Consider the following 24521-nt stretch of genomic DNA (forward strand, 5'->3'; position numbering starts at 1 on the left):
TGTACCTTTATCTAAAACTCTTCAGGTAATGTGCATAGTTTTTCAGTACTTATACAAGGTGATACAGAAATACCAGGAGGCAAACCAGAGGGGTAATTACAACATTATACAAAGTAAAGAAAGAAATATTGCCTCCAAACAAGTAGTATATGATCCTAGCTGAGAAGCTAAGTCATTTTGACAAATTTAGCGGTGAATATAAAACTCGAGAATTAACTCCTGCATAAGACAAAGATAAATTATCACATTAGGATGAAGTTTAAAACCAAAGTTAAGGTTGAAACCATGCTTACCCAGAGACTGGATTTCCCACGAGGGGACCGGAGGAAGAGCAGGTCTGCTTGTTAAGATGGTTAGATTATCAAAGACACTGATCCCACCTCACTCCCACCGAAGAAGTGGGGTAAGGCCGAAAAACAGGAAATGGTGCAACCACCAAAGAGAACCAATCAAAATTTAGAATTCACCTTCGACTTCCACATTCACCAATTACATTTGCTTTTATTTTCTCCAATCCAAAGTCTCTTCTTTCTTGCTGACACACTGATAATAAATGTTCAAGTAAAGTCTTGTTTATGCAACAGGAAATGCGCTTCCAGAACTGCGCGTGTAGGTATAGTATGTTTCATAATTATATGACTAAGGACAAAAATATTAAAATTCACAGATCAAATTATAATTTTGATACAACCCATAAATAAAAGAGTTTTTAAAACAGAATTCAAAATGAGATCAAAATATTCTTCCAGGTCCAAAAGTCCAAAACAACATACAATGTTATACAACCAAAAATAAATTTTAATACAATAAAGTAAGAAATTTCAATCCATTCCCACTGCTGTATTTATACTGCCACAAAAACATCAATTATTTTCCATGTTGATTGTTACTACATAGTGTTTTGCCAAATGAAACCTAATTCTTTCTTCTAAGGTTTTTCATTACATACATCACGAAAATACTCAAGCGTACACATCACATGTTAAATTTACATAACATGAGCATGCATAGTATTGTTTTTGAAATGAGTCAAAATTTACTTAAAGAATACAAAACTTCCTTAGCTAAGAAATATTTAGTGGTTCTTTAAATACAGAGCCTGACAGCAATATTTATGTTTTCTTGGGAAGTTTATTGTAAAACATCACTTCCTTTATAAAAGGATCCTCTTTAGCATTATGTCTGTTTACCTTCACTCTGAAATAGTTTTCTTGACCTCTAGTTTGATATTGTACATATTACCTATCTATGTGCTTTACTACTTACGAGTAAGGTAATTTTAAATATTATGTACAAACCCTAGTGTTAAAGTGTCGTTTTGCTGAAGTGCATTTCTACATGATTCTGTAAGTCTCAGTCCGAATATTAATCTAACTACCCTTTTCTGTAATTTGAATAACCTTCCCATGTGACTATGTCCTGTGTGTTCTCATATTTAAATATCATAATGATTAATGAGAATCCATTAAAATAAAATATCCTCTTAACATCTTATGAATCTTCAGGTACCAGCTCAGGAACTCTTTCAGACCTGCTGGCTCGTACTGACTCAGGGAAAACAGGGACTGACCTGTCAGAAGCATCAACAACTGAGGACTACATTACCGCCAATGACAACAACTCCGGTACTGACACGAGTTCGAGACGAAATGGTTCACATAGAGTGAATGAAATGGGTGGTGCTGCCCCTGTAACTGGTGGTGGCAGCATTGGTGGAGCAGGAGATGGAAGTTCCTTTGAGAGTGCCTCCTCTATGTATAGTTTTGCCCGTGGAGATCTTAGTACAGAAGATTTGCTCCAAGTAAGAAATAAATTATGCTTATTTTTTAATTTTTTTCATGTCTTAAAATAGTCAAGATTTTCAGGTATTGCAATGCCTTCCTCCCTTGTTTCTTAAAGTACTTCATTTTGAGATTTTCTACAAATGATACATGTGATTCAACAAAAGTATATAGCTCCCTCTGTGGATCAGTGGAAGAGTGTTAGCCTCTGGATCCCAAGATCACAAGTTCTAACCTAGCAGAGACATATAAATACTACAGGTAATAGTTGGATATCCCCGTCAATATATTCTCAAATTCATAAGTTTATACAATTATTTTGACTCGTACAGTACATGTTTCAGGAGACATCACTCCCTTCATCAGTGACTTCTACATCGTGAAACAAAACTTCCCATATTCTAGGATGTAACAACCTCCACTTATACAGAAAACATATTTAAAATCATAAACTTATTTTAACACACACACACACACACACACTCTAAAAAACTTCTTGATACTGTTTGTTGTATTTATTTTTACTGTAATAGAACACTTTCAAAAAGCATTAAAAAGTCATCTGTTTTTTCTTCAATAAACACAGAAAAATTAAAATCTTGGTATTGTTGCTGTTAAAAATCTTTCTAAGATATTATCCTCCAATGAATTATTCCTCTTCATAAGATCTATTATGAATAATTGCTTTCGACTATTACTGATTGAACAGGATTATGTTATGCTGGTGTTAAACAGAGCGGATCGAACCTGTCATTGTGTCCTTAGAATGCGTGCCTAGTGGTTGATCTTTTTATCGCGTAATATCGGAGTACAGGTTGTCGTTCATCTGGGTTGAGTAATTATCACAACACTGAAAAATCACTGGTAATGTTGTATGTCCACTTTGTCAATACTAATTAAAATACTTTTTAATCCATATGAATTAATCTGTCATACATGTTTTGAGAACCATATTCATTTCACTTCATCAGCGACCAAAAGTTCACCGAATAATCTGCGGATTTGATTCATTTACATACTAACATTTAAAGATAAAAATTTCATTGTTCCATATTGAAAATTATCACAGTTAAATTTTACAGTGCCTACCCCCGTCATTTTTATATCGCCTCTTCAACTGATATTGTTTGGACTTGACCGTTAACTTCTTTCTTACTTATGCATTGTTTTTCGAGTTATAATCAGCTGATGATGACCCAGACTGGGGTCGAAACCGGTACCATTTCCACTTTTAATTAAATAAGAATGTAATCTCTACATCTCTTATTTACTTGTATTGAATAGGTTGAACTACCATATTTATTATTTCAATTTAACTGTGATACTAACATTATCAAATAAGTTATAAATAAAAATACAAGAATTGTCAATCTTATATAAAATCTTTGAAACTATATGAAAAACACACCTTCTTAAATTATTCTGAATACTCTACATAATGTTTCTAAAAACCCATGTGTGCATCGAAAACTTAAAATTTATATTACAGCTCCTTCTATACTTCTTGTCTGTTGATATGCCTCCCCAAAATAGTTAATAACTTTCAAGCCAGGGTGTGATTAAGCTTTCCATTACATATTGTGGATTATTTTTTACAAATCAACACTCAAATACATACAGATAACCTTGACTCATGAATCAATGTCATCTTGCTTTTCTTTCTCAATGATCGGTGTGACATAAAGCAAATTTTTTGAAAAGGAAAAACCTTTCTCAATGAATTCAGTTCAATGAATTATGGGTCAGCTGTTGTTGAAACAGTTCTGGTTCAACAAGTATGCAAGAAGCCACACAGGGAAGAAAGGAGTGAGTTAAAACAAAACTGGCTTGCATATTCTGTGAGATACCAGGATTCGAGTGAATGCTGCTTGACTGAAAAGTAGCAACAAATCACTGGTGTGTCTTCATCCAGTGGCAGCTTATGGTTGTGAAGTTGTTAGGTGAAGAGCTAGTAGAGAAATAAATTGTAATTCTTACTCACTTAAACAGAATACTGCATCAATCACTAACTGTAGAAAAATTCTGTTCAAACATACATTTTCATTAAACTGCACAGTATACAATCTAGCATTTTCCTCCAGGACATTTGAAACTGTGTACTGATTTCTTTCTAAAGTTTTGAAATGTATCTGGTGCTTTAAATGCTCTGCTGAATCTGAGTGTTTGTGTAACAATTGTGTTATATTCAACAAAGCAGCAAATTCTCTGCATTCCAAATGTGACTTATTGCTAAAAAGCAAGCATGGCTAACAAAACAATTTCTGCAGAATTCCTTAAACCATAACTGAAACAAGTATTGTAGCATTTACCTGAATGTTTCACATTTTTGTACCACATATTTGTACAGATTCAATATGGTTCCCACAGTTTAAAGATTCCTTCTTATATTCATCTTTCCAACATGAAAATGATGTTTATAATAAAATGCACACTACATCATAAACAGGACTCATATTTAAAACAGTGCAGCACTAAAGAAGGAAGCATGTTCTACACTAGAAGAAGCAGGAAGAAGAAACATACATCTCTCTCAGTACTTCACCCACATAGATCTCTATAGACAAACTGTAATGGGTGATGTCACGGTTGTCTTAGTAACAACCATCGAGGTATGTTCTGCCCGCAAAGGTTGAGCAGTGTGAAAAGCTGACCACTTCACTTCTCCAGTCACTGTGGTCAGAATCACAGAACGCTCACTGCCAGAACATTAAGAGTCCCTTGCTGCACCAAAATACAGAAATACATTTCAATTAAAACTATGATAATGAAAATAACTTTTTAATTACCCTGGCAAAAATAATTGGTAAAGTGCCAGGAAGTGGTGAAGTGCCACTTCACCTACTACCCTTCAGTAGCTGCCCCTGCCTCAGTCAGGTGTTATGTGTGATGCAAGGTTTTGATTTCTACATCTGGATCCCATTCTTGTGTTAGCCATCATCCTAAGTACTAGCAATAAGACACCTTTCAGTGGTGGTTCCATCCAGGATGATAAAAGAATTACTGATTTTCTGCTTGCTAATGACCATTAATTTTAATGTTATTAAATATGACTTCATAATTATAAGTTAATTTAACATATGAATTTTCAGTCTGATATGAATGAACAGTGTCACTTAGAAATTCATTGAATAAGGTATATATGTCCAGACTCATATCAAAATCAAATATTTTCTAGGGTTATATTTGCAAAATATATTGTGTCATTTTATCAAAAGAATATTAAGTTAAAGTATGTTAATTAGGCATCATGTTCTCCTCCACCAATTATGGAAGAGAATTCAAGTGACCTTCCTACAACACCCATCGTAGAGAGTGAGAATAACCAGGCCAGCACAACACCACGGGTTAGTGTGGACATGACAATTGTGCAGAAACCTGAGGCAACATCCCCAAGTGGTGAAAGCAGTAGCAGTTGTGGCAGGTAAGACTTTACACCTCAAGGAATGGAAAAAATCCAAATTTTAATACTGTAAATTGTTTGAAATATTCTGTTTTCCATTAGTAGTAGTAGTAGTAGTAGTAGTAGTAGTAGTAGTAGTAGTAGTAGTAGTAGTAGTAGTAGTAGTAGTAGTAGTAGTAGTAGTAGTATAGTAGTAGAGGGTCTTTTTTTGGCTCACTCCGAGTGTCAGGGGAACATACACGGAAGGCAATAGCGCGGCCGAGTGACTCATTTCCTGAGAGATATATTGCTTCATGACTGGCTAAGATGATCTAATGCAGTACAGTAGTGATAAGCATTGCTTCACAGCGATAGTTTAGTTTAACATATGTGGTATTGGTAGCTTGTTGAATGTGTTCGCTTTAAAATAACATAGTTTCTGTAGTAATACAAAAGTTATCATGTGTTTAAGGAGTGATGTATACAGTAGGACAGCGTGTATTCATTGTGTTGTACTGTGTGAAATATTCCTCTTATACAGAGTGCCGCTTTTGACTCATTTGCAAATTTCCTGGCATCCTTCCTCCCCATAGGAGTATGGTACATAAATTAGTAAAGAAGTTCCGCATAATCGGGTCCATTCTCAACAAGAAACCTCATTGGAGATGAACCGTTTTACCAGAGGAAAAACTTGACGAAATAGGAGCTCTCTTGGAAAGAACTCCAACAAAATCCCTGTTGCATCTTGCCGTACAAGCTAAAGTGTCATTATCTTCTGCCCACAAAGCAACAAAACTGTTAAAAGTCAAACCGTACAAACTCACCCCTGCCCAACATTTAAGAGGACCTGACAGTTTCGCTAGGATTCGGTACTGTAACTGGTTGCTTCAGTCAGTTCACTATGGGTATGTTATTGTTATATAGAGATGAGGTATGGCTACATTTAAGTGACTATGTAAATAGTCAAAACAGTCGCTACTGGTGTGCATAAAATTCCCACCAGCTGCATGTCCATCCACTTCATAATGTAAAGATAGGAGGTTGGTGCACAATAAGTACTCACAGAATTATAGGGCCTATACAGGATGAAGCGAAATTCGCGAAATTCGTGCACTTGGGCGTCAGCACGACTCCTCACATGCCAGCAATAAAAATGTGTCTCTCACAAAAGTTCGTCCTGCGAGTATATCCGGCAGAAAAAGAATGTTGAAGAGTGGCAACCTGGCAACACTGTAACCACGTGTATGGTAACTACCTCTGTCAGCACATACTAGTCGTGCTGTACACTTGGTGCAGTGGATAGAGTTTTGGGTTAGCATGCAGGAGGTCGAGGGTTCGATCCTGGGTTGAGGTGCACTTTTTTATTTGCTAATTTCCATCGGACATTACATGCTGTAATACAGTAAGACACCGTTTCTTAGATCACATGTATCCTCCATCTACAAAATTTAGTAACGCTGAACATGTTGTAACGCATCTAGTAGATGAAGTGGTGCAAATAAATTGATGCCCACGACGTGTCTATCCACACAGTCACTACACCTGTACACCAAATTAGTGCACAGTAGGTAATCTACTTAATAATATGAGTGGGCAGTGAAATATGTTCTATATTTTAGTACTATACACTTATTTTAAGGTTTAAAATGTTCTTTCAAGATATCTTTTGAGATCTCTCTAGCTGAACATAAATTATTTGTAGCTACAGTATTGAAGGCAGCATGGATGATCTGGACAAAAAAGCAGAAGGAGAAGAAACAGAGCTCCCTCCAGTATCACCTAAAGAAAAACAGAAGACTAGAGCTGCATCAGCATCTGATGAAGAACACAGTGGACATTACTCCTCATCTGGTTACTATGAATCTCCAGTAGATGAGGAAGATGAAGCTGAATGGTAAGTTCTCTTTGTAGAAATGTAACTAAAATCATTACCTATTTCCTATACTACTCTCACTATTACCAAAATTTGAAGAAGTTCAGTCAGAAATTGACAAATTAACATGCATTGATGCATAGTCCAGGTGGATTTGCAGTAATATTGCCCTTCTCAGAACCAACAGCTATTTAACATTTCTAAGTGTTGAAATGAATTAGTCATGGATTGTCAACCTCTGAGATGCAGTCTTTTAAGTTGTCCTGTCCATCTGTAGTGCAACAGCATTATTAGCTGCTGACCTCAGGGACCCAGGTTAGATTCCCAGTACTGTCAGAAATTTAAGATTGGCAGGAGGGCTGGTATCTGATTGGAGGTGTGCCTTTAAAAAAATGCTGCACCACCTCTGGACAAGGACAAAAATTTACATTTTTAGTTGTTGGCCTTCTGTTTCCAAGCAGTGTTGCCAACTTTATTTGACTATAAAAAAAGCCCAGACAAAGAACAACTAAAATGGTATTTAGAAGTATGAAACTGTTATAACTAGAGGCACCAGTTTGTGGTGGAAAATTTTGAATAATTTCGTCACTTAAAAAAGTTATTTTGGAATATTTCTCACTATTTTATTTTATTTTATCAATAATTTTGCTAAATTGTATATCCACTTTCCTGCAATGAAGCTAAAACAAAATGTAGTTGACAGCATATTTTCAGTAAACGCATCATAGTTTATTTCACATATGTACAAGAAACATGTTCCTGCTAAAAACACGTTACATATATCAAAGCCTGAATGTATGAAAACAAAATATCCTGTCACTTTAATAAGTATGACCTAGCCTACTGTATGTATATAATTTACACATTAGTCTAAAAAATACAGAGATTACTGGGAGTCAGAGTTGTTCTCCTGTCAGACATTATATTACAGTGCATTGAAAATGACCTCTCCCTATCAGCATTACTGGTACTGACTGGGGTCCATAAAGCTTCAACAAAATGCTCACATTCTGATTTCAGGGAGAAAATAATGGCAATCACATCAATATATTTACCTGCTCTACATGAAATACCAGCTAGATTCCTAAACATTGTGTAATTTCAAGATATTCTGATATTGAAATTTCTAGTACAGTGAGAATTTACTTTATTAGATGAGAGACTTCATCAAGTCATATTCCATTACGTTTGATCAAAGAGTGATTCCACATCATTTATTCAGTTATTTCATAGTTTTTCTTAAAGGCATTTGCCTATTTGCATTTTGGGCCAAATTTCTAAAATTTTGCAAAATGTTCACAATTTTGCGCTCCATGAAAAATAGGTGTCTCTAGTTTAACCAACAACCCTCAAAAATGGTTGTAGAATAACTGGGATTCATGAGGAAGGAGTTGGATTTGCAGATAGTGTATGAAGACATTCTGTTCCTCCCTCTTCGAACAGTGACCTGTCATTGGGTTAATCTTATTTTGGTCAGCGGATCTAGAGTTGGCTTCAACTGTACCAGTGGCCATAGCTGACCAACCAATCAAGCAGAGTAACTTCGACTGTACCAGTACCCGCGGTTGGACCGTTGCTCTACAGCGCTGCATTCCTACCATCCAACTGAGCAAAGTAGGCTTCAGCTTACCTGTGGCTACGGCTCTACCATGGCTCTACAGCTCTGCATTCAGGAGATGAACAGGGGAGGACAGATCCCCACCTTTGGATGTCCTGAGAATTATTTTCCATGGTTTTCAATTCTTCTGCACTAAGGCGAATGCTGGGACAGTTCCTAGCATAGGCTATGACCACTGATACCCTTACTTTCACAATACATACATCCCTTGCAATTCCTCATCACCATTCATCTGCACATAACAATTCTTTTACTATGACCGGTTCCAGACTTTGGAATTCCACATGTCAGTGTCAGGGAAGGTGACTCATTAACTAAATTTAAGAGATCTTGCCGAGATTACCTGTTGAAAGCTACCAACTGATGTGTGCACTGTACAGTTGAGTGTGTGAATAGCGATAAACTGTGTTTTTCTGGTATATGTAGGCCTAGTTGATTGTGCATTTATTTTATGTGTGTGTGTGTTTGAGCAATATTATTTCATATTGGTTAATGTACAGCATAATATTTTAATTCCTTTCTAAATGTGAGTGAGAGTGATAGCGTGTGTGTTAACATAATGCAATTCTACTAAATTATAACTTAATATATCTGTAGAAAAGTATTGTGAAAGTGTGGTTAAATGTAAGAAAGGGCTATGCACCCTAACTTTACCACTTGAAAGAAGACAAATAAATACATAAATACAAACATTCATATGTTTCTTTATCATGACTTGTCAAGTTTACATAATTTTTGGCTGAAGATGATTTCATGGGAAGATCAAAACTTAATATAGCCTTTATATCAAGAAAGTATTGAATAGATTGAACAATTCTAGCTTTTTGCTTTCCAATTTGTAATTTGTATTTCAATATGGATCAGTGTGTAACTTATTGCTTATGATAGCCTACTTCTGTTGAATAACACTAGGTGGTCTGCTCAAAGCTTAACATCCCAATGCGACGGGCGAATCACCATCAATAGTGTCATATGCCCTCATTCCATATGAACACTGCAGAGAGGTTTGGAATTGAATCCAGGCTTTTGTCACACAATCTAGTAATTTGAAATTGTATACAACCATCTCTCCTATTCTGCTGGTGAAAATATTTCCATCAATGGGACTCAAACCATCTAACCACCATGTCAGACCATGAAAACTGTGGCCATCAGGCAGGCTACTATAGAAATAAAACCTATAGACTTAAGCCAACCAAGTATATTTTAGCTCTTAATATGGTTTATACTGTAGTGATTTCATTCATTATGTGTATTTTGAGACACAGGGTTGGAGTATAACATTATGGAACTTCCTCCTTGAACACTGATTTAGAATTCTCTAAGCAGACCACCTATATAATAACTAAATAATTCATTCTGTAATCACTCACTCAATACTCTATGGATCACAAAAATTGTAATACAGTGTATTTGACAAAAAAAATGATTACATGATCATATCTTTTACAGTGTCTCTGGTACTGAGAGGAAAGAATGGACAGATGAGGAGAAGCGTCGTAAGAAGAAAGCCTTCAAATTAGATTTTTCACCCATCATGGACAAGGAGGGTGAAGAATCACCACCAACAGCAGGTTTGTTGCATTTTTTAATATGCTATGTATATGGTGTCTCTCTCTCTCTCTCTCTCTCTCTCTCTCTCTCTCTCTCTCTCTCTCACATTCTCAATTATCGGTACATGAAGAGGTTTGTTTGGATTTTTTTTTTGGCCCACACAAAAAAGATTAAGACTATCCAACAAATGGAGAATTAATGATTTCTTCAAACCATGCTAGATTTAAGCTTTGAGGCTCCATAATTGTTCATAAATTTTTATTTACTGTATATTGTACTGTATGTTTACTGCATCTACTGTATTTACTCGCTATTAGACCCCTTTTTCCCACTTTCACATCCAAAAATATGTAAAGGGGCATCCAATATGCACTAACCTCAAATTTTTGCAGTGAACACATGACTTCTAGGCTATAAAGACCTATAATTCTATACTACTATTTAACAAACTTACAAATGTATTTGAGTTATGCTGGCTATTTTGGATGGAAGGCAGTATTTCTGAATTTAAAAAGACAATAAATGGTGAACACGTCTTTTAGGCCTACATATAAAGTAAATATAATCGGTTTTAGTTACTCATATCACGTCGTTCGTTTAATCTCATTAATCTCGCTATGAAGATTCGTCTCACTTCACGCTCAACCCTGTAGAGAAAAGGGATAAGGGTATCGTACTATCATATTATGCAATATTGATACAAAAGAACTTAATAGCCAGTCATTTGTCTCTGTCAGCTGAGCAGTAGGCTTACCACTAAGTAAACCTGATCACTGCTTTCATTTGAATTATCGTCTTTCACTGCCAACTTCCCTGCTACCGGCGTGTCATCGTTCCAAGTAACGTCATTTTCAGTGCCATCTCGTCAGTCATGTCAGCTATGCACTGCAATCGAGAGCATTCGAGGTCCCGTCGTCCCGTCTTCTTTTTAACCTTTTAAAAACAGTTTTGTTCCTGACTATAGAGTCCAAACCATGTGAATGTATTCCCAAATGGTTTCTGGAGATGGTCTCTGATATTCCCAGTTAGGACATAAAATCATTATTATTATTATTATTATTATTATTATTATTATTATTATTATTATTATTATTATTATTTATTAGGTACGTTGGTGAGTAAACAATCATTATAATTGGATAGTTTTTATCACATTTTAAACCTACTTCCCTCCGAAAAATACCTATTTTGGCCCGAGTTACGAGATATTAAATGATCACTTTGTTAGTGATCTCGCCTGCTATATTAATAGCAAACATGCCCCCAGTGGAGGAGACGTAAATCTCTAGCAGTACGGTACCAGGAATCTAACTTGGACTCCCGAGAACAGCAGGTAAATTGTGCTACCATTACGCTGGTGGACATTATTAATGACATAACACAGACATAAAGCATGACTGATATGTGCTTGCAATGCACGGGTCGGATACAAAACTATTGACCTAATTGTGCGACATCATCAGAGCTGCAGTAGGCCTATGCTACCGAGGCGGACACAATGTACCGCATGACTTTGACACGTGTTTTCATTGTGTGGGTCATACGGATGAAACTATTCACAAATTTACGCATTGTCATCAGAGCTACCATAAGACTTGTACTGTTTCAAAGCGGAATCGTTGTTCCTCTCTCGAATTACGTTGTGGGTCTTGGATGCGAGATTTAGTTTTCATTTTCTTCGTCTCAAAAAAACAGGGGGTCTAATACATCAGTAAATATGGTATGTGCATCAATCTTAAATTTTTAAAATTTTGAATTCATAATTGTTCATAAAATTGTCAATTCAATTATCCAGATATTTGCTTGTGACCTCTAGTACCAGTTAGTCCAGATAATCAAGTTTCTACTGAGCTGTATATATGCCATGGTGGCATTTCAAAAGCTTAAATTGAATTTGGCCTTGAATTATCAAAATCTTGGATTTTACAAGGGGAGATAAAATTTGAAAACTATTAGAATTCTACAGTCATGCATTCTACATTCTAATTGTATTTGATTACTTAATGTCTGTCAATAGTTCGTTGTTCTTTAACCTGGCTCCACTTTTTGACAGAAATGTCTTCCCAATGTATAATAATAAAAGATCTATTATTCCACTTTTCTTCCATATTAAAAATTTGTCATCAGTTACCTCAATTGTCTTGGTTCTCATTCTTTTTTTAACTGATCTGTGTTTGCATCACCAACCTTGCAGTATACTTGCAAATCTTCTTTTTTAATGTCATTATCAACATGAGGCAGATTTGATGTTATCATTTTGCTACAGATGGTCCCACTCTTTGGCTGAATGGTTAGCTTACTGGACTTCAGTTCAAAGGGCCCTGGGTTTAAACCAGCCAGGCCAAGGAATTTAATTGTATATGGCTAATTCTCTGGCGTGGAAACTGGGTGTTCATGTTTTTCTTAATAAATACCTCTTCATCAACACACAATGCAACACAGCACACTAACAACCACCACAGAAACACCCAACAGTGAATACATCCCTCAACAGAGAATTGGTGTCGGGTTGGGCACCTGTTCATAATACTGAGCCAAACTACATAAAATGTTGACCCCAATAAACTGGGAAAAAGGACAGGAAAAGTAAATTTTGCTGTAGATTGATGTATTCACAAAGACACACACAAGATGCTGTCAGTTGTGTACGCTATTTTATTCACAAATTATATTTACATCTTCTACATACATGCACTAATAAGCTGTAATAATAAACAAAACACTACTACGAAAAATCAGAAGAAGACTGCAACAGATGCATGTCAACTACCAACCAAACAAAACCAGTTCACATACTTGACTTCAAATACTCGGCTAACATGACTTCAACACAAGCCACATCAAAACAACTCAAGTCTACTACCAAGACTGCTTCTTATATATACATTGCCTGGCCAGGCTTCTAGAAGATTATGACACAACATATTTTCTCATAAATTTGAGAGTCTCCAATAGTCTAGTTACAATGTAACAAATTCTCTATACAATTCTAGTCACACCATGCATTGTTCTGGACTTATTACAGTGTATTGTACAATGTTGCGCATAGGCTTAATGTAGGCACTCCACTCACTCCGCTCGCTGTGCACGGAGGCTCGGCAGCAGGTGATGCTCTTTTATTATTCACTGGACTTTGGTTAACTGAGAGCTGGATAAATATGGTTCTGCTTGATATAGTCATTTCAAACTGTCCCTGTGGATCAATACTTAAATTGTTTTCCTTGAAAGCCATACATGAATTTATCAAACTTAAGTATAGCAGGAAGGAGACAAAAAGATATACATTCCTTCTAAATCCAACATATTGGTACATCATAAAATATTTCAGTGTGGGTTATACAGGTAGTATGCATGCCTTTTATCTGTAGGCCTTGCATTTGTTCCTGGTTTTTCTAAGGATTTTAATCCTGCGCTCGAACGGGTTTCACTCAGCCTCATGAGTTTAACTGAGGATGCAGGAGACTTGCTGAAGAAAGCTGAATAATATGTAGGGCCTGGATATTTTAAAAATTCATATGCGCATATGCAAATGCATATTTTGAACGTTAGTGCATATACAGACATATTTCTCTTATGTATCATCGATTATCTCTGAGATTTCTCAATGAAATGAAATATCTAATGAACTTTATATGTTGTACATCCCTTGGCAACACAAGACCCTTGCTGATCAAATAAAGGGCTTTCAGTGTCATAATACAAGCCCATTTCAGAACAACTATTTCCTTCTTTCTGACATTCCTTTCTCCTTATAGTAGCCTCCCAAGGTTTGCTTAAACAAGTGCGTTCATCTGCTAACTTGCCGTTCGTCTATTGCAGTGTTTCACCAGATAAAACTGTAAAAATGCCTAAAGATAAGAGCTCTAGGTCTTTTTTATTTTTAATTTAACAGTGGATATCACGCAATATTGACCATACAAGTGAAGGTGATGTAGTGTACTGTCAAGTGTGTGACAAGAGTGTAAAATGCAATAAAAAATTTCAAATTGAACAGCATTTGAAAACAACTTCATATCTCAGATTAAAAGAATGGAGTAAGAATACTCAACAACTACTTTTAACTGACATGAAAACATGGTGTAAAGTTAGTACATTTTCCGCTGATATGTTTAAAGCTTTTGTATGCAGCAACATTCCGCTACATAAATTGAATACAGTAGAACCTCGATAATTCGAAATCGGTTAATTCAAAATCCCGCCTAATTCGAAGAAGCTCTCGTTCCCGGAAACATGAGATACAGTTTTGCATGTTATTTCAATTGTTTAATTCGAAATACGGATAATTCGTAATTCGAAGTACAATGTCGGCCCCATTACCGAAATTCAGACTTTTAATTCGAAATTGCCTTTACATTTTAAAACAATAGTATGTTACAGAGTAATTTCAACTCGAAATTTATCCGCTCCGCGTCATAATAGAACGCGCGTTCCGGAACGTGGAGGGGTAGCTTTCCGCACTTACACTCACTTCGGTGGGTCAACAGTGCGCTTCATGATTGCTAAGTTGAATGAAATCGGAATTCTTGTTTGTTCAACCTTTTAAGGAACGCCGTAATATCACGCAACACGCAGTGTGCGGGAAAACAGAATCCGCGAACATTGGCGATGCCGACAGTTGACGAAAAAACGTGGCAAATATAATGAATTCGTAGGCACCGAACAATATTGACATGGCGGTGAAACTGCATTGCTTTATTTTAATGCGAGCCCAAACGGTCTTATTGTTTTAAAGGAGAAATTGCTAGCCTGGAAATCGTACAGTGTGAGGGATGGGGGTCATAGCAGTGCGTTTCCATGCACATGGAAGCGAGATACTTTATTCCCTCGTCATAGGAAACTTCGATAAGACACGATGTTTTAAGAGCGTCCGGCACTTTCCATGCCAGTACAAAGCATCTATAATAAAAATGCAAACAGTAAAGAAATCCAAAAAATAATGCATTTGCACAGGGGAACCGGCATAATTTATCCTCGTCTTTGAATTGTGCGATTTTTTTTTCTTTCGTTGCGTGAAGTTATGTTTGTCAGTGATTTATCCAAGTGCATTATTTGAACATTGTAAATGCACCTTGTTGGATACATTTCGGAAATAGTTTTTTCCATAGCATTTGAAAGGTTTAAACTGTGAATCGAGGTGATTGCATGTATTAATGGGTCTTAGAATACTTCGTGACGCGGCAAGTGTTTACATTTCTGAAGTACGAGAGAAGTGCCTTGGCGGGAAATCGTACAAGGATAGAGTCAGATAGAGTCATACGAAAGTTCGATTTTAAGGGCATCGGGTACTTTCTGTGTAAATACAAGGCATCTAAAATCCATACAGTATAGTAATCCAATTAATAAAGCACTTGCACATGGGAGCGAGCATAGATTTCTCCTCGTCTTTGAATCGTGCTTTTTTTTTTCTTTCCTTCGTTGCGTGAGGTTATGTTTACCAGTGAGATATCCGAGTGTATTATTTGAATACTGTAAATGCACCTTCTTGGATACATTTTGGAAATAGTTCTTTTTTTATGGCATTTGAAAGGTATAAACTGTGAATCAAGGTTAAATGCATGCTGTAACGGGCCTTAGAATATTTTGTAACGCGGCAAGGGTTGGTACTTCTGAATTGCGAATTGGCGGTTAATTCGAAATCACGTAATTCGAAGTCCGATTTTTGAGTCCCAACGTCTTCGAATTAACGAGGTTTTACTGTAATCCACATCTGCGCTCGTTTCTTGAAAAGTATTGGGCTAATCAAAGCATACAAGATGAACTTGCCCTAAGGAAGAACTATTTTTTACCTTCGCTGCACACTTCTGTTGTTGATTTGATATGATCTGATATACATGGGAGGGAACTGTGTCCACATATCTGTAGATGAAACAACCAATTCGTGTGGTCGATACATTGCCAACTTCACAATGGGTAAATTATGTCCGGAATGACCCAGCAAATCTTGTTTACTTCCATGCAGTGTGTTAGAAAAAAACCAACCATGCCCCAGTTGCAAGATTTGTTAATGATTCCCTGCTACTTCTGTGGCCTAGTGAATCGGAGAGTGATTGTTAATCACAGATGCAGCATCGTATATGATGAAAGAAGGTCAGTCTCTTTGATTATTTTTTCCAAATCTCATCCATGTCACATGTCTGGTGCATGGATTGCATTGTATTGCAGAAGAAATATGTACCCTCTTTCCATTTGTCAAAGAAGTAATTTCAAGTGTTCCTAAGAGCACCGGCTCATGTACAGTTGTAGAACACTCATCTGTCTCAGGTTTCTCATCTGCCGGAACCTATTCTCGCAAGAAACAGAACTTGGTTATCTGCAGTGTCGTTCTACCAGGAGAACTTTAATCAAGTGAAAGATGTAGTTAAAAGTCTTGATAGTCATACTGCATGTGTTTGTGAAGCAAAGTGTGCATTTGAATCTGAAACTGTATATAAAGATATCAGTTTCAACCATGTGCATTATTTGTCAATTTTGAAGGCGATTAAGGGCCTAGAAACTTATGGTGCACTCCTACACGGATCCCTTGAATTAATTCAAAACACCACCAGTTTTTAAAATGGTGCCCATGGTGACACTGGAGAAAAAGTTAAAAAAGGAAACTCAGTACAGTGTTGGACTCAAACCCAAGACTGAAGAAGATTCAATACATAAGCAACTACATAAGTGGAATCAGGCAGTCTTTGCCAGAAGAATGTTCTGAGCAGTCAGTGCCAGTGTACAAATATTGCCCAGTTACGTCCGTCAATGTAGAACAATCATTTTCAGTATATAAATGAATTATGTCTGACAACACAAAGTCATTGACCCCTGAGAACATTGAAAAACTGTTGATAACCTACTGCCATGCATCATTTTTCAAGGTATGAAACATGTTTGTCAATTTAACACTGAGTTAAAATTAAATAATGCGTTCGGTAACTGCATTTTGTTTGATTTTTAGTGCATAGTTTTGTACATATTTTCAACAATTTTAGTGCATATTTGCATGCATATTTTTGGAGTTTTTAGGGCATATGAATCTAGGCCCTAGTAATATGGCTGAGGAAGTCATCTCGTGGGCCATGTGAAATGTCAATATTTGCAGGCCATCTAACTAGGCAGTGGCACTTAATGGACTATACCTGCCACAGGGTTTCATCTTTTCTTAAAAGATGGTGATAATGCTGTATGTTCATTAGGTATTAGAAATATGTACACATTGTAAGGTAATATGTATAGGTCTATTTTAAACCTTAAGGACAAGGTTAAAATTGGGTTGTTATAGCCATGTGTTATTGTCACTGGCTTCTCACCTAAGTAGCCATAGTTTAAATCCCAGTCAATACACTTGGAATTTTTTATATGTAAAGTCATATGCCTGTGGTTCAGATTCCACATGAAACTGGAGGTCCCGTAGCTATGATCAACATACCAACAGTCATGTAAAACTATTTTTTGTTATTACTTTTTAGTATGCCCAAACTTGACAAGTTAACAAGACCACCTTGTGCAACAGTGATTTGGATACTGTATTTAACTTTGTGATTAGATAATTGAGATATAATTAACCTTTCTTACTTCAGCCCAGCCTCCTCGTCGAGATTCAGATACATGGAGCAGACGTTCATCAGGAAAGAGTGAAAAGTCCAACAAAAGTGAAAGATCAAGTAAAGAGGAGGTCAAGAATGGTAGACGTGGAGAGAAAAAGTCATCACCTGAAGCTCAAGCATCAGCAGGGGAGGGTGAACTCCTTAAGGATAAAGAAAGACCTACAACAGTAAGGAAAGGAAAGTCCCGAAGCAGCCCTGTACAGCATCACCGAAGACCACCTTCGGGAGTACCAGTGCTTCCTGGAGCAATACAGGTGAGTAATGATATCTTTCTCTAATTAATTTTTTTTCTCAACTTCCAGCCCCAAGAGACACAATGATAGGTCATCCTCGGAAGAGTAGGAGTCAAGGACTAACGTAAAAACACAAGAGAACAAGGACAATCTTTGCATCTTGTCGTAGGACAGGTATCCTAATTTGGATAAAACCTTCAATACTCGTATTTTGAAGTTTTATGATGAGCCGAAATTATTATGTTATTATATTTATGTTTAGTGTCCATGGACGTATAACGTGCGGACGTACGGACACACAGACTTCCAATATGGCGTCAAGGAACAGCACCATTAGATCTCTGATGTAAGACATGTATAAATTCTATGTAGATTGTTTTAGAGAGCGATTGTTCGTTTTGTATTCTGAGAGAAGCACTGAATGTTTTCTTCTTCTGACAGGATAAGTTCGTAGCGATAATAAAGTTGTTTTTAGAATACGTAAAAGTGTTCTCGTGTGATATTTTTATTGCGTAAAATAGAAAATCGCATATAGAGAACGACAAATTGGCGACCGTGACAGGACTTTCGAAGTTTAATGATGAAGATTGATCAAATGACCGTAGTGATTGTACGAAAGGTGCTGATATCCCGAGGGTTACCGACGGATGGGAGCAAGTCGGAACTACAAGAGAGACTACGCCGGGATCTGATAGAAAATGAGGAAGACCCAGGTAGTTTCGATTTTGAAGTTGTCTCGGAGAACGAAGCCAACGACCGGATGCTTACGCAACTAACTACCTTGATCAGGACACAATCTGAAGAGATAAAAGGCCGAATCGATTCCTTGGTAAGAGATCTGAAAGAGGATATTTCCAAAATTAATGACCAAAACAACAGCGTAGAATTAGATGTACCGGTAGATAAAGTAGTAAGTGATATGAACACCTTGGAAAACGAAGTCAAGGAGAAGAAAGACGAAGAGAAAACCATTTCAGAGGCTAACAATGCAAAAGATCAAGATTTCGATGCTCATTCTGCAACTGAAGAAGATCAACGAAAGAAACCTGCGTATGATCTGCCCTGTCCTCATTGCTTAATACAATGTGACACAGTACGGGAGTACAAAATGCACCTCTCTTCACCTAAACACATAAATGTCATGAGGAAACAATCATTACTACATAAGCAGACCTTGCAGCGAATGCGTATGAATCAACGTCAAAAGCACCGCATGCTAGATGAAACTGAAGAGTTCCGGCATACACTGTCTGATAGAACGAAGTTCTGTGCCATTTGTAAGCTCAATTACAAGCAGCCCAAATCAACACACATGACTTCTGAGGATCATGAGAATATGGTGAAATTCTTGAATCCATACTGCCGGGTATGTAAACAAAGATTCAATACACTAATGTCTTATGAACATCATCTGTGTTCCTTAGATCACATCAAGTTCAAGGCTCTCTTGGCCGACAAATCCAAGAGTGACGATGAAGAGAGTGGTGGAAAAGATGATGTAAAGGAGCTCAACCTTGTCAACTTTATGATTCTTGATTCAGTAGGTTCTGTTGGTAGTAAGGAAGGAGAAAGCGGAGGAGATGGAAAAGCTGAAAAGAAAGCCGGGGGAGAAGAAGAGAAGGAAATCGCACCCAAATCTGAAGACAAAACTGAAACCATAGGTGCTGAATATGCCCGGAAGGTGGGGGTGTATTACTATGATTGGTGTCGTACCTACTTGTCATTGTATGAAGAACAAGAGAGTGTTCTAACCATCCATTATCACTCAAGGGCACGCTTACGGCGATATGTACGTTATCGTGAAGATAGATTTCTTAGAAAAGAGGCTGAGAGACTCCATCAGAAAAAGTTGGCAAGAAAGATTCTGAAAAAGAAGCAAGGTCCTGAAAGACATCTGGAGAGAAAGATCAGTCAGATAGTAAAACAGCGGAAAATAAAAAAAAAAGTGAGAAGGATGGTGAGAAAAGCTCAGAAGATACAACAGGTAAATCTTCCAAGAAAAAGAAAAAAGACGACTGAAATGGCAGTGAGGTTTCTCAAGGAGAAGATGTTATCTCGACCACTACAGGATAGCGGAGGGACCGGAGAGTGGGCACTCTCTAGGGGGTCCCGGAGGAGTACGGACTTCGGAGAGGATCAACATACACTGATACCTGTTCTGGAGGATGGAATAGCTGAAGACATAGATAACAAGACGACTAGTTGTAATTTGGGACCTGGAGAAGAGAAGGTCCGGAATCAGTATTGAAGGTTTTAGGGGGGGATAATTGTCGTAGGACAGGTATCCTAATTTGGATAAAACCTTCAATACTCGTATTTTGAAGTTTTATGATGAGCCGAAATTATTATGTTATTATATTTATGTTTAGTGTCCATGGACGTATAACGTGCGGACGTACGGACACACAGACTTCCAATATGGCGTCAAGGAACAGCACCATTAGATCTCTGATGTAAGACATGTATAAATTCTATGTAGATTGTTTTAGAGAGCGATTGTTCGTTTTGTATTCTGAGAGAAGCACTGAATGTTTTCTTCTTCTGACAGGATAAGTTCGTAGCGATAATAAAGTTGTTTTTAGAATACGTAAAAGTGTTCTCGTGTGATATTTTTATTGCGTAAAATAGAAAATCGCATATAGAGAACGACAATCTTCATACATTGCTATCTTTGCATAGATGTGCTATTCCTGTATCATTTCTTCTACATCTACATGTTTCTTCTCATTCCCTAACAAGGTTGTTACTACTTCCCAGTTTTTCATCAGGTCACTGAGGTCCATTTCAAAAAATCTTCACTCTTCATGGGAAGAGTGTAAGATAAGAAGAAAGCTGGACAAATAAAGAAGGGAAGAGACAAAGACAAAGATAAAGATTGATACATGTAGTAAAAGACTAGGAACATGGGACAAACACACAACAAGAGAATGGGCTGGATCAGTACAAGAAATGGAAAGGAACAAATAGCAGAAAGCTTTACAATGAATAAAAAATGTTTGGTAGAAAATCTAGAAGCCAAGGAAAGGAATATCCTGAAGAAAGTCCTCAGCCTGGTCAAAGAAAATGGTGAGTACAGAAAAAGCCACAATCAGGAGTGATATTCCCATGTGGAAAAGATAACGGTCACTGTTCATGAAAGGAGGATTGTGTTCTACAATCACCTGACACGAATGCATTCAGATAGACTGTGCAATTGGATCTTTTCCTACTTTCTGGATAAGAAGACTGAAGGAGCCTGGTTCTCCACCTCAGAAGAAACGAGGATTGATGACATCCTGAAATGTGATCCTCTTCAAAAGAAACTTGGAGGACACCATAGTTTCCAGAAAATGTCCCAAATGAAAACAGACTAGAAGTGGACTGAAGAGAGAAAGGAAGCTCAATGAAGAAAAATGCAGGAATAACAGGCAATGGTTAAAGATCATAGAAGAAAACAATTGAAATGGCATGGTCCATAGCTGGCCAAATCAAAATAATAATAATAATAATAATAATAATAATAATAATAATAATAATAATAATAATAATAATCATAATAATAATAATAATAATAAACAAACACTATGTGATCAAAAGTATCCAGACACCTGGCTGAACATGATGTACAAGTTCGTGGCGCCCTCCATCAGTAATGCTAGACTTCAACATGGTGTTGACCCACCCTTAGCCTTGATGACAGCTTCCACTCTCACAGGTATATGTTCAATCAGGTGCTAGAAGGTTGCTTGGGGAATGGCAGCCCATTCTTCACAGAGCGCTGCACTGAAGAGAGGTACCGATTGGTCGGTGAGGCCTGGCACGAAGTCTGCATTCCAAAACATCCCAAAGGTGTTGTGTAGGATTCAGGTCAGGACTCTGTGCAGGCCTGTCCATTACAGGGATGTTATTGTCAGGTAACCACTCCGCCACAGGCCGTGCATTATGAACAAGTGCTCGATCGTGTTGTAAGATGCAATCGCCATCCCCAAAGTGCTCTTCAACAGTGGGAAGCAAGAAGGTGTTTAAAACATCAATGTAGGCCTGTGCTGTGATAGTGCCACGCAAAACAACAAGGGGTACAAGCCCCCTCCATGAAAAGCACGACCACACCATAACACCACCGCCTCCAAATTTTACTGTTGGCATTACACACGCTGGCAGATGACGTTCACTGGGCATTCACCATACCCACACCCTGCCATCGGCTCACCACATTGTGTACCGTGATTCGTCACTCCACACAACGTTTTTCCACTGTTCAATTGTCTAATGTTTACGCTCCTTACACCAAGCGAGGCGTCGTTTGGCATTGACCTGCGTGATGTGTGGCTTATGGGCAGCTGCTCGACCATGAAATCCAAGTTTTCTCACCTCTGCCGAACTGTCATAGTACTTGGAGTGGATACTGATGCAGGTTGGAATTCCTGTGTGATGCTCTGGATAGATGCCTGCCTATTACACTTGATGACCCTCTTCAACTGTCAGCAGTCTCTGTCAGTCAACAGATGAGGTCGGCCTGTACGCTTTCGTGCTGTACGTGGCCCTTCGCATTTCCTTTTCACTATCACATCAGAAACAGTGGACCTAGGGATGTTTAGGAGTGTGTAAATTTCGCGTACAGACTTCTGACACAAGTGACACCCAATCACCTGACCACGTTCGAAGTCCGTAAGTTCCACGGAGCGCCCCATTCTGCTCTCTCACGATGTCGAATAACTACTGAGGTCACTGCTATGGAGTACCTGGCATTAGGTGGCAGCACAATGCACCTAAGATAAAAAACGTTTTTGGGGGTGTCCAGATACTTTTGAGCGCATAATGTATATAACAAAATGTCCATCTCTTGAAATGCAAAAATTTGACATTATCAAACTGTAATTAGACAGAATATTATTATTAGCAGAATATTTAACACTTCGAATACATAGCCTGCTTGAAAAACTGTCAGTTGAGGAAAGGAGGATTATCCAAAAATTTATTGGTCCCAGTCTCAAAGATGGTGTTTACAGACTTCGTAGCAAGTTAGAAATATACATCCACACTGAAAAGATATCAAGTGTAATGTGGAAAAAGATAACATTTTACGCTCACCTCTTCAGATTGCCAGCTGAAAGAATCTGTAAACGTTTGTTATCCTACTTCAGAAGTCTCAAAACGATTTTTGATTGGTTGGTGGAGATTGGTAAAGATCTTTTAAACTATGGAATCTCAAAACAGACATTCAACTCTGAGCATAACTCAAACACAAAGTTAGACAGGTTCACCAAGAAGAAGTCCCAACTTGATTGAAGCATGTCCATTCTGATGCATGGAAGAAAGCACACTCCGAAAGGATGAAAACCTGGTGGGCCCGCAAGAAGACAAACAGTTGAGATCTCACGGTCCTTAGTGGCCCTAATGATGAATAATAATATAATAATGGCATGTGGCAGCTGATGATGACCTAAATAATGGGTCAAAACTGGTACTGTGACTGAAATATTTTAGACACCTCATATAAGAAAGTATTGATTAGGTGGAATATTCTTGACTTTTTACTTATGTCACATAATAATTATTAAACTAATGTTGTAATGGTCCACCTTTCAATACTATATATATATAGTATAGTATACACTTCGCAAACTGCATTTGTTCTGCCACTGCCTTCTAGATTCTCAGTGATTGTAACTTTTGTGAGAGTATATAATATATACTATATAGGCTATAAAGTATTGAAAGGTGGACCATTACAATATTAGTTCAATTATTATTATTGTGATTACAATTCAATATGGATCGGAACCATGAAGTTTATATCCTATGATTTATACTTGTGTAAGTTACAATGAAGCTGATAGATTATAATAAAAAAGGCATGGTCAAGACAAAAAATTTGAATAAATGTTGACATCATGCACCTTGCTTTACAGCTGTGATTCTAACAAAAGCGCATTGAAACACGCTCACAAACTGCATTTGTTCTACCACTGCCTTCTAGATTCTCACTGATTGTGATTTTTGTGAGAGTTAACACTGTGTTAGCTAACAGTTATCAGGAAATGTTTGGTTGAACGCAAGAATCTTAACATGCTGCTAAATTTTTAATGCTATGTTAACAAACACTATGTTATTGTTCTTTTAACTGAGATTGAATAAACCAGGCCTAACTATTAAGTTTCTTAATATACCTGTCCATCACTCCCAGTTGTTGTCAAAGAACCTGTCAGAGACATTAATACTGAAGAGGTCAAGGCTGCTTTGAAAGAAATGAAGCCAGAGAAAGCTGTTGGCTTAGACGATCTTTCAGTAGAACTCTGGTACTCTCAACAATGGGGTGCGGCAGAATGGTAAGCATGATCTTCAAGCAGATCATTAAAGAAGGTCAGACACTGAGCGACTGGCAACAGAGCATCACCGTACCCATCTTCAAAAAGAAGGGGAGCCCAGCTGAACATACTGATTATGGCCAATCCGACTTATGTGTCATGCGATGAAGGTATTTAAATGTGTTCCTGATAAAAGGATTTATGAGATCA

General features: G+C 37.4%; 1 protein-coding gene across 1 annotated transcript in view; it reads left to right on the forward strand.

Moving 5' to 3' along the window:
- The window catches only part of LOC136857204 (serine-rich adhesin for platelets), a 329451-nt gene that overhangs the window by 115761 nt on the left and 189169 nt on the right, over positions 1–24521 (forward strand). Inside the window, exons 9-13 of the mRNA XM_068224997.1 lie at positions 1506–1801; positions 5024–5202; positions 6863–7054; positions 10104–10225; positions 17765–18045. Coding sequence (XP_068081098.1) covers positions 1506–1801; positions 5024–5202; positions 6863–7054; positions 10104–10225; positions 17765–18045 — 1070 coding nt within the window. The remainder of the gene's footprint in view (positions 1–1505; positions 1802–5023; positions 5203–6862; positions 7055–10103; positions 10226–17764; positions 18046–24521) is intronic.

Source organism: Anabrus simplex, chromosome 1 (genome assembly GCF_040414725.1).
Source record: "Anabrus simplex isolate iqAnaSimp1 chromosome 1, ASM4041472v1, whole genome shotgun sequence".
Classification (NCBI taxonomy): domain Eukaryota; kingdom Metazoa; phylum Arthropoda; class Insecta; order Orthoptera; family Tettigoniidae; genus Anabrus; species Anabrus simplex.